The following is a 12,305-nucleotide window of genomic DNA, read 5'->3' as shown; positions in this document are numbered from 1 at the left end:
TTTTTATATATGCAGTGTGTTTTAATCAATTTCAGTAATTATTTTTCACTAAAATATTCTGTTCTTGGCCTGTGGTCTTGTTGCTGTATCATTCTGATGATCATAATAGGTTTTATGCCTCCTTTACTTTCTGGCACCAAAAAAAAAAAAAAAAAAAAAAAAAAAAAATCAGACTTTTTTATGTGTACTTTTTACCCTAAACCTGTAATCAGCCATTTTTCTAAGGAATTCTGCTTCCTTTAATGGTATTTAGAAGCCAAAATCAGGGTACCATAGGTGATCATTACTACTTTATCAATACTTTTAGGCTTTTTCAATAGAGCCATTTAAAGCAAAACCAAAGGTAACAAGTTCACAAATACTTCTTTTTATTTTATTTTATTTTATTTTTTTCTTCACTTATTCTAGTTTTTTAATTTATGGTTTTAATATAATATATTGTCAAATTGGCTTCCATACAACACCCAGTGCTCATCTCAACAAATGCCTTCCTCAATGCACATCACCCACTTTCCCCTCTCCCCCCAACCCCCATCAACCCTCAGTTTGTTCTGTGTATTTAAGAGTCTCATATGGTTTTCCTACCTCCCTCTCACTTTGTAACTTTTTTCCCCCATCCCTTCCCCCATGGTCTTCTGTTAAGTTTCTCAGGATCCACATATGAGTGAAAACATATGGTATCTGTCTTTCTCTGCCTGACTTATTTCATTTAGCATAATACCCTCCAGTTCCATCCACGTTGCTGCAAAAGGCAAGATTTCATTCTTTTTTATTGCCAAGTAGTATTCCATCATATATATAAACCACATCTTCTTTATCCATTTGTCAGGTGATGGACATTTTGGCTCTTCCCATACGTTGGCTATTGTTGAAAGCACTGCTGTAAACATTGGGGTACATGTGCCCCTATGCGTCAACACTCCTGTATCCCTTGGGCAAATTCCTAGCAGTGCTATTGCTGGGTCATATGGTAGTTCTATTTTTAATTTTTTGAGGAACCTCCATACTGTTTTCCAGAGCGACTGCACAAGTTTGAATTCCCACCAGCAGTGCAGGAGGGTTCCCCTTTCTCCACATTCTCGCCAGCATCTATAGTCTCCTGATTTGTTCATTTTAGCCGCTCTGACCGGCATGAGGTGGTATCTCAGTGTGGTTTTGATTTGTATTTCCCTGAAGAGGAGTGACATTGAGCATCTTTTCATGTGTCTGTTGGCCATCTGGATGTCTTCTTTGCAAAAGTGTCTATTCATGTCTTCTGCCCATTTTCTAACTGGATTATTTGTTTTTCAGGTGTGGAGTTTGGTGAGTTCTTTATAGATTTTGGATCATAGCCCTTTATCCAATATGTCATTTGCAAATATATTTTCCCATTCAGCTGGTTGCCTTTTAGTTTTGCTGATTGTTTCCTTTGCTGTGCAAAAGCTTTTTATCTTGATGAGGTCCCAGTGGTTATTTTTACTTTTAATTCCCTTGCCTTTGGAGATGTGCCAAGTAAGAAATTGCTGCGGCTGAGGTCAAAGAGGTTGTTGCCTGCTTTGTCCTCTAGGGTTTTGATGGTTTCCTGTCTCACATTCAGGTCCTTCATCCATTTTGAGTTTATTTTTGTGTATGGTGTGAGAAAGTGGTATAGTTTCATTCTTCTGCATGTTGTTGTCCATTTTCCCAGCACCACTTGTTAAAGAGACTGTCTTTTTTCCATTGGATATTCTTTCCTGCTTTGCCAAAGATTAAATATTACTTTGGCTATTTGGGTCTCTTGTGGTTCCATACTAATTTTAGGATTGTTTGTTCTAGCTTTGAGAAGAGTGCTGGTGCAATTTTGACTGGGATTGCATTGAATGTGTAGATTGCTTTGTGTAGTATTGACATTTTAATAATATAAATATTTCAAATTCAAATTTATTGAATGTGTAGATTGCTTTGGGTAGTATTGACATTTTAATAATATAAATATTTCAAATTCAAATTTAAGATTGCAAAAATTCTTATTTCTTTGATTCTATACTGTGTCACGTTGCTCTTGTGCTGAATAAGTATTCCTAACAACAGTAGCATAATATTTGCTTTATCTTTCAAATGTACAAATAATAGTTTCAAAAAACCATACCAATATTATTCCTAACAATAAGACTACTGATTAGATTGTCTCTCTCACTGAAACAGTCCACTTAAAATCTTACAATCTCAGGTCATTTGAAACCGTTTTTTTCTATAGTGGTTATATCATTTCTTTGATGTATCGCTAGGCTTATTTGTTTTGGTTTTGTTTTTAGTTTTAGAATTTTGAATTTAATCTGTTTCTGTTTGGTAAAATAGGTTATTCAGAAGTCAATACTATATAACAAATAACATTAAAAATAACACAAATTTCTTCCCTGTTTTGTTTTCCCCATCCTGTTTATTTTCTCCATCCTTCTATATATAATCATTTTATTAGTTTTTATTTTATACTTAAACATTTCTTTTTTGAAAGCCAAATTATATATATACATATCCATAAGTATAATTTGTTTTATATATAAATATATATAATACACATATATAGGTAACACCATACTGATTCCTATGGATATTTTCCTGGTTATTGGATATAATTAGACCAGGTATCGTTAACAACTGGAAACTTCTCCCCTTCTGACTCCTGATCTTTGAGGTAAGGTAAGAATAGGAGAGATTATAGGAAAGCTATTGAAAATTGCATTCTGCTTATATTCTTTGCCATGACTATGTATCTGTTGTATAAGATACAGATTAGTATTTACATTATTTAAAAATGTTTAAAAGTTACTTCACTTGATTAATATTAATATTGATTAATATTAAACCAAATTGAATAAATAAAATAATCTCATACACATATGAGAAGATAATCTGGAGGTTAGCTGTGAATCTCTTTTCAGATCCCAAACAAATTCTCTGAGGGTCCATATGACCTGCTCCTGAGGGAAAAGATTCCAAATTCTCTTTTCCAACCCTACCTCTCTTCAGTTCCCAGACTAGCTGGAGAGCACATCTAGGAGTTCAGGTTGATTGCTTCAGTTTATAAGTTGCAAAGGTCACACATGAGAAAAACCCCAGTGTCTTTTTAAAACTTCAAGCTTCTTAGCAACTGAGTCTACACCGTAGGTTTCAGCTATAACTCCTGGGAATATAGATTATTGAGCCAGTCCCTTGGGATCCTTAGTTCAGCCTAAACCAACTGGTCTTTTGATTGGTAGAGTATCAGAATCCTTTGTTCAGAAAATTCTGTCAGCAAAATATTTAGAGTTACAGAGGAAAATGTATGAAAATGTCTATTCCCAGAGCTGGAAAGTTGTGTTACATCTTCTTTTAATGAATATCACCTGATCCCTCTACCTATTGATTCAAAACTCTGGGATAATATCTCCCCTAAGAGAATTCGAGGACGAAAATGTTCCTCTGATTCCTCTGATGATTTTGTCTTCTCCCAACCTACTCCTTGAGGTACTTCCTTTTTTCCTTCCTTTCCTTCCTCTCTTACTGCTTTCTGGGAGACTTACCTTTCCCTTGAATTCTGTCATCTTCTTACTGTTCTCAAGTTTAGACACTATCCCTACATTTAGAGGCAGCTCTTTTGCAATATGGTCTCATATTATCTCTTCCCTAACATGCTTCAGTCTACTTCTCTGATATACTCTTCTTCCTTTTCCTGGGATGCATTAACATTTAAGTTAATAGATCGGAAGTCCTGTTTCCGGCTCTTTATGTATAGGCTAATTCAATCAAATATAAGACATATATTATTTCCCCCAAATGTACTCAGTTTATGGGTGGAACAATTATAATTTAAAATATCAAACAATATCTCCAAAGCTAAACAGCTACTAAGTGACATGATTCGGCTATACCACACGTCTGTCTAAATTGCAGGGTGTTGGCAACATTGTGCTACACTTACTGAACCTCAGGCATAAAGCTCTTATTTTATGTTGGAGAAGCTGAGTCCACCATCTGAAAGCACTGCAGATAGGGATATGGTAGGACATTAGGAGCATGTTTTCCACTCTTCATGCTTTAAACTGTCTCCTCCTCAACCAGTCTTATGAGCTTCAGAGAATTACTTTATCTGCATTATAATAATCTTCAGATGGACTACCCCTGAGACATGTGGGGCAAGATTGAGGCACAATCTGGGCAAAAATGAACTAGGTGATGCTTATCTCCAATACCTGCTTAACTCTGGTTTTAGTTTTTTTTTTTCCTCATACAAGATACCTCTTCATAAAACCAGGGCTTTAAGCTCCTTTGTGGCCAAGCTTGTCTTTCAAAATCGATAAAATGCTAAACCTGTTTCTCCTGCTTCCTCACCATTAATACACTTATTAATGTTCTCAGCTAATACTTTCAGGTCAACATTATGAAATAAAGTCATTTCATATTTCATTCTGCACTGACCAGTCCTTAGCTATTTTTCCCTTGGATGGGATCCACTTAACCCTCTCCCTCTAATTATGTTAATATCTAGCAACAAAACTACTATATCATGTTTTCCAAAGTTATTGATACTTTATGTTTAGAAACAGTAGAAGAAGGAGTGTCAGGGTGGCTCAGTCAGTTAAACATCCGACTCTTGATTTTGGCTGAGGTCATGATCTCACAGTGTCACGTTGGGCTCTGTGCTGACAGTGTGGAGCCTGCTTGGGATTCTCTCTCTCTCCTTCTCTTTCTGCCCCTCTCAAAAGAAATAAACTTTAAAAAAGAAAAAATAAAATATTTTTAAAAAGCAACAGAAGAAAGAAATCACTAATAATACCTTTTGGTCATTAGCCATAGTAAAAAGATTTGTTTTTATTATTTTACTTATTTACTTATTTTAAGGAAATATCTTTGACACTTTACAAATACCCTAAAAAGAAATCTGACATTTCACTTCTGTGGAAGTCAGGCCCCTGATGGCAACTTTTCTTCCTGTCATTGTATTTTATGTATGCAAATACACATGCAAGCTTATCCCATTTTCATTTTGTTTCAAGGATAAACTTCATCCCATAATTCATAGAATATTTTGCAGTTAATAAGTCAGGACTATTTGGAGGTGGAAGATATGAAAGGGCTTTTCTTTGTATTGCCCTAAAATCATGTCACAGAGGCATAGTACATCCTTCTCTTCCACATCCTGGGTATCATGGGCCTTTTGCCTAACATAAAGGATTTCATGCTTCAATTCTGTACCAGCTGATTTATCCATATGATGGTTGGAGATAATGTGATCTGGGCAGCAGGAACCCAAATGGACACTGTGATTAGATCTAAATTAATGAGTGAAATATGAAAATTGTAGCCCTTATTTTCATAACCCATCCCTCAAATAACTGGAAATAAATATACATATGTTGGAAAAATAATATACATAACATCATTTCTTTTTAAAAAAAATTTTTTAAATGTTTTTATTTATTTTTGAGACAGAGACAGAACACAAGCAGGGGAGGGTCAGAGAGAGAGGGAAACACAGAATCCGAAGCAGGCTCCAGGCTCTGAGCTGTCAGCACAGAGCCCGATGCGGGGCTCGAACTCACGGAGTGTGAGATCATGACCTGAGCCGATGTCAGACGCTTAACCGACTGAGCCACCCAGGTGCCCCAACTCATCATTTCTTATTGCCAGCATATTCTCATTACAAATATTAATTTTCAATAGAATTCTTCTCAGGTATGTCCTAATACAAGATTCTCAATGCTACCTGGACAAAATGAATAATTTTCCCGGGATATGAGCAGTTTGTCAGGGGATCTCAAAGTATAGTTGCCACCACCTGGTGCTGCTGGTTATTTAAATAGGTAATTGAATTTAGTCATCCAGTGCTTGGTTAACAGTCAAGGGAAGAGAGATCAGTCTTTGATCAGTTGTCTTGAGTTAGAAGGAAAAACTATAATGGGATGGACTTGGACAGCATTACAGAGTAGTTATCCTGAGTCTGAGGTTGCAAGTCATGTGTGTCAGAACAAAGCAGAAGAACATGGACAAGTTTTAGAATGTGAAAATGTAGGTTGGTTGTCTTGTGGACTTCCAAAGCTGGCTGAGACATTGACAGGAGTAGAGTGTGGTTTAAGCTGGGCATGGTGTGTGACTGCCGTAGCCATAATCCTCTGCATGTTCCCCATTTAATTCCTTATACAGCCTTGTTTCTGTGATTCATTTCACTTTGCAAACATGCATTAGTTCCTTACCTTTTTTTCTTTGTCACTGCATATTCCTGGAAAAAAAGCCCATTTAATATCACATCTCTTTCTGTTCTATACATGTGGTGCTTAAGCAGCTAAATATTACTGAGATAATCACATACTTGTTCATATTAGTCTCCAAATATCAAATAGGCAGATATATCACCAGTGAATCCTACTGCATTTCCTTAGTAAGTCTTCCACTTGATGTACCTGAGTTTTGTGTTCTTAGATCATCAAAATCCCTCAGCACTAAAAACACACACCATATACACACACAAATAGATGAGATAAGATAGATGATAGATAGGTAGATAGATAGATAGATAGATAGATAGACCGTGTTCATAATTTCATCTCACATTTTATCAAAAACTTTGCAAACAGTTGGAAATTCTCTCATTTTAGCCATACAGTCTACCAAGCTAGCTGCCTTAGTCCCCACTCTCTTTACCTTACCTCTTATTTTCAACAGATAAAGGCCCCTTCTCCTACCTATAGACAAAATTACTTGTGCTCTGGGTCATTGTCCCTTTCTCAAGGATTTTACTTCTGTTATTAACCTTTTATTCTGCCGCACCAACAAAATTTCTCTCTTCCCACTGAATATACAAAATGTTCTTTGTATTAATACCTATCTTAAAAATAAAAGAAGGGGACCTCTAGGGGCATAACATGAGGGCCTACAAAATTACGTAAGGAACTGATAGAGGGATGGTGGGCTGTCATCCAAGAATATCAAATTTATTGTCATGATTAGGAAGTCAGCTTAGAAATATTTCAACATGGTTTCCAGTACATTTGTGAAATAATGTACATGAACAGGAAGGCTAAGGCATTAGGGGTAAATTGGAGGCACAAAAGGAGTTCTGATGTCTTTCTTTCTTGGATTCCCAGGGTAAATATTTTTATCACCATGAGAAAGCACAGCATTGTCAGTGAGTTCATCCTCCTTATGTTATCTGCTGACCCTCAGACTCAAATTCTGCTCTTCATGTTGTTTCTGGTGATTTACGTCCTGACCCTGATGGGGAACCTGGTGATGCTTCTGGTGATTAGGACTGATTCTCACCTCCACATGCCCATGTACTTCTTTTTGAGACAACTGTCCTTCCTGGACCTCTGCCACTCATCTGTCACAGTCCCCAAGATGCTGGAGAATCTACTTTCTGAAAGTAAAACCATCTTTGTAGAGAGCTGCCTAGCTCAGGCCTTCTTTGTATTTGCCACCGGGGGCACGGAGGCCTGTCTGCTGGCTGTGATGGCCTATGACCGCTATGTAGCCATCAGCTCCCCTCTGCTCTATGGCCAGGTGATGAGCAACCAGCTCTGTGTTGGGATGGTGTGGGGTTCCTGGGGCCTGGCCTTTGTTGATGCTCTCATTAATATCCTCTTGGCTGTCAATTTAGACTATTGCGAGGACCAGACTCTTCCCCACTTCAGCTGTGAGCTGTCTTCTCTCTTCCCTCTGTCTTGTTCTGATACCTCGACCAACTTCACACTCCTGCTGTGCTCCTCTGTCTTGCATTTCTTTGGAACCTTCATTATGATTGTTTTTTCCTATGTTCGCATTGTCTCCGCCATCCTGAGCATCAGCTCCACCTCAGGCAGAAGCAAGGCTTTCTCTACTTGCTCTTCCCACCTCACTACTGTGGTCTTGTTCTATGGCTCAGGTTTCCTCAGCTATCTCTTGCCAACTTCAGGCTCCTGTCTGGAGATGATGCTCTCCTTGCAGTACAGCGTGGTCACTCCCATGCTGAACCCCCTTGTCTACAGCCTACAGAACAAGGAGGTGAAGACAGCTATGAGAAGAATATTAAGAAGATATGTTAATTCTTTCACATAGTGGACCAGAGAAACAGGACCATGGAGAAGCTAAACCATTTTGCCACAAGATATCTTATAACTGAAAAATTAAGGTTTCTCCCTTTCCTTTTCCTTTTCCTTTTCCTTTTCCTTTTCCTTTTCCTTTTTCCTTTCCTTTCCTTTCCTTTCCTTTCCTTTCCTTTCCTTTCCTTTCCTTTCCTTCTTTCTTATTCTAGCATTCTTAGCAACATCTTTATTAAAAGTGTTCTTAAAAACTTCACTATATGAAATTATGGAATAGGGATCACTTCCTTCACTGCTAGAACACTGGTCTGAATGCAGCTTGTAAGAAATGTTTTTAGAAACAAGGGATTATTTCTTGATTGAGCATCATGCCAGCTGTTGAAAGATATGTATGTGTCAGCATCTTAATACATGTTCAAGAAGAAGGCAGCAAGCTCTATTCTTAGGATGCTTAATGGTCAGCCCTATTTAGAGGAAGAAAAATGGGTCAGATAATTTTCCAAGGTATTGTTTTACAGTAAATAAACATATAGATATATATTTATTTTGTGGATAACATCTGTTATTTTTCCCTGCCCAACATCCTTTTACCCTTCCTCCAGTAACTGCACACTACTCTTGGTTAGGGATATTAACCCTTCCCCATTTTATGCACCTCACTGGGACTCTCCATGGTGGCCCCTTGTCTCCCCTTGTCACAAGGAGATCATGTGAACCACAAAAGGCCAGTCATCCTACCCCTGTCTCCTAACAAAATACTGTCCAGGTTCTCCTGCTGTTGAGAATCTCCAGTGATACCTTGCTTACTGGGTTTCCTCACAGGAAGTTTTTCAACAAGCAAAATAACAATAGCAGACTAGACTTTTACTAAAGACGCTCACCGTAAGTTAAGTCTTTTACACATATAATTCTCTTAAATTATCTCAACAACTTTATATGACCTAAATACTATTATTCCTGTTTTACAAATGAAGCTGGAATTTCAAGCCAGTCACTCTGAATCCAGAGTCCATTTTCACAAATGCTCTTTTAATCTGGTATCCTTTGCAAAACATCCTTTTCTTAACTAGTGTGAACCAAATTCAAATTATGTTGGTTGGAACCAAAGAATCCAAACTGGTATAAACAGTGGGGTACAAGTGCCCCTATGCATCAGCACTCCTGTATCCCTTGGGTAAATTCCTAGCAGTGCTATTGCTGGGTAATAGGGTAGATCTATTTTTAATTTTTTTGAGGAACCTCCACACTGTTTTCCAGAGTGGCTGCACCAGTTTGCATTCCCACCAACAGTGCAAGAGGGTTCCCGTTTCTCCACATCCTCGCCAGTGTTTATAGTCTCCTGATTTGTTCATTTTAGCCACTCTGACCGGCATGAGGTGGTATCTCAGTGTGGTTTTGATTTGTATTTCCCTGATGAGGAGTGATGTTGAGCATCTTTTCATGTGCCTGTTATGCTAAGTGAAATAAGTCATACAGAGAAAGACAGATAACATATGTTTTCACTCTTATGTGTATCCTGAGAAATTTAACAGAAGACCATGGGGGAGGGGAAGGAAAAAAAAGAGAGAGGGAGAGAGCCAAATCATAAGAGACTCTTAAAAACTGAGAATAAACTGAGGGTTGATGGGGGGTTGGAGGGAGGGGAGGGTGGGTGATGGGCATTGAGGAGGGCACCTGTTGGGATGAGCACTGGGTGTGGTATGGAAACCAATTTGACAATAAATTTCATATTAAAAAAAAAAAAAAAGAATCCAAACTGGTATTCAAATTGGCACTAAAAAGTGAATTTTGTTCTTCACTTGACCCCCAGTAAAATGTGTGGGTTTTTAAAGGAGGGTTGGGGTGCCTGTGTGGCCCAGTCAGTTAAGCATCCATCTTTGGCTCAGGTCATGATCTCACAATTCGTGTGTTCAAGCCCCACATCAGGCTCTCTGCTGTCAGCACAGAACCTGCTTTGGATCCTCTGTCTCCCTCTATCTGCCCCTCCCCTGCTCGCACTCTCTCTCTCCCCAAAATAAATAAACAGTTAAAATTAATATAGATGGAGGTGCAAAAGACAGCAAATCTATTTATATTCTAATTCTCTTATATTCTCACTATGGTATTCAATAGCAAATGTACTTACCACCTTGATCACCTGAAACCATGTGTCCATTGATAATGAAATTATGATGAGTAAGAAGCTGCTGCAGTCATCTAGTATCTCTAGTCATCTAGTATGTGGAGATAAAAATATTAATACTCAAGGATAATTTCAAGCAAGACAAATTTAAATCTGGAAATTCTAACCTTACTTACGGCTTAGAGATGTTCTAAAGTCAAACCCAGAAGTTCATTCTCTGGCTTGCTGAATTACAACCCTACTAGAATTAACTATTATATTGGACTGCATGTGTAAAATTAGGGAATTGATCAAGAGTTCAACAGTGATACATGGTAGGGTTTGAGATTACAGAGTACCAAACCTCCAAGCCACTCAGAAGTACCCCCCACACGGGCTTCTGGCTGGCTTAGTCAATGAAGCATGAGACTCTTGATCTCGGGGTTGTGAGTTTGAGCCCCATATCAAGTGTAGAGATTACTTTAAAAAATAATAAAATCTTAAAACAAAGTACCCCCCACTGCACTTTGTCCTCAGTCAAGTTCTTCCTCCCTTAATGGAAAAAGCACATGAATCTATGTCAATTTCCAGGATCCAAATTAACATGACTTGGGGTGAAATGAAGAATCAGAAAAGATATTAGGAGATTTGCATTTAAAACAGTAGTCCATTAATTTCTATTTCAAAACTCTGGAGATCATTTGTGGGAAATGATTTTAAGTATGTTCAACCACGAAGTATGAACTTGACATTTTGAAAGTAATTTTAAAATATTTTTACACATAAAGACACATATATAATTTTATGAGAATGTGGAAATGAGATTTTTTTATGGATGGTGCTTCGTGGTGGTCCAGTCTTATTTTTTTCTTTTTTTTTTTCTTTACCTACCTCTCCTTTCCCCAGTTTTTATTTTCCCTCCAACTATATCACCTCCCTCTCCAGAAACCCAGTAACTGAATGCATTTTCTTTCATAGCTTTCTCATACTCATAGAATCACATATAAGTGCTTATGCATATGTGTGCAGATACACATACACCTTTTACACATTCATGGTTATTCTGTTTTCTAAAAACTCCCTTTAAATATCAAGTTTTATCTTGTTTCTCCCTCACTCAGCAATACCATGGACATACTAATCTTGGTCACATGGTTTAGGTCTAATTTATTTCTTTCAAAATACAACCTAATATTCCATGGTGAGGATGTGCCTTAATATATACAACTGTCTTTTATACGGGCATTACCTTTGCTTCCAGATATTGACACAATGAATAACGTTTCAGTAAACAAACTTGTATATAAATCGTTCAGTTTGGATGCTTTTATTTATATGGAGGTGATTCTCAGTAACAGGATTCTAATATCAAAGTGGATATAATTTTAATTTGAATATATGTTGTTAGTTTGCTTTCTGGAAAGTTCACATATCCTAAGTAATGAATAAGTGTGGTTTTCCCCTGTATACTCTCTAGATATACATGTTATATATCATTTGGACTGATGGGTACAAATGTTTTCTGTATTTAGCTTATTCTGCATTTACCTTACTACCAGTGAGTGTTACTATCTGTTCAAGTGTCTGTTAATAATTTGGATTTTCTCTCCAGCAAATTAGTTGCTCATTCATATCTTTTGTCTATTTATCTTCTTCTGTGTTGTTTTTCTTGTCCGTTAGCAATATTTTGTCCATTAGCAATATTAACAGTAGTTTGCAAACTGTGTTGCAAATATTGATCCAGATTCGTTACTTTTCTTTATTTTGTTTTTATTTTATCATAAAAAGTTTGAATATTTATATAGTCAAATATGTCTGCCTTTTTCCTGATATCATGTAAATGTCCTGTTTTGATTGGACAAATGCTCTAATTACTCTACTGTACATGTTATCTCTTAGTTTTCCTTAGTTTGTATTATTTTATCTTGAATTATTTAATCATTTGGAATTTATCTTTTGGTGTAATATGGATGTCTAAATATATTACTTTATTGGTTTAAAGAGACAACAATATGTATTCAACATTACTTTCTTTCCTACCATGTAGAACTACATGAATCATAATTAAATTCTAGGACTTATATCTGAGATTTCTTTTATCTATTATCTGTCTTTTTCTATTATAATCTTATGTTGGTTATTCTGAAGTATCATAAGGCAAGGCTCATACGTCTCTCATTTATCTTTTC

General features: G+C 36.9%; 1 protein-coding gene across 1 annotated transcript; it reads left to right on the top strand.

Moving 5' to 3' along the window:
• The first annotated feature begins 6,996 nt into the window (after positions 1-6,996).
• LOC132660340 (olfactory receptor 8S1-like) lies at positions 6,997-8,031 on the top strand. The gene has a single exon (XM_060604356.3). The coding sequence runs from the start codon at positions 6,997-6,999 to the stop codon at positions 8,029-8,031; it is 1,035 nt and encodes a 344-aa protein (XP_060460339.3).
• Positions 8,032-12,305: the final 4,274 nt, after the last annotated feature.

This window comes from Panthera onca, chromosome B4 (assembly GCF_046562875.1).
Source record: "Panthera onca isolate mPanOnc1 chromosome B4, mPanOnc1 haplotype 2, whole genome shotgun sequence".
Classification (NCBI taxonomy): Eukaryota; Metazoa; Chordata; class Mammalia; order Carnivora; family Felidae; genus Panthera; species Panthera onca.
Note: the sequence above shows the minus strand (reverse complement) of the source record. Positions and strands in the feature narration are given on the sequence as shown.

Bases quoted from the DNA above. Each gene is read 5' to 3' on its own strand.
- LOC132660340 (XM_060604356.3), top strand. From the start codon at position 6,997: ATGTACATGAACAGGAAGGCTAAGGCATTAGGGGTAAATTGGAGGCAC.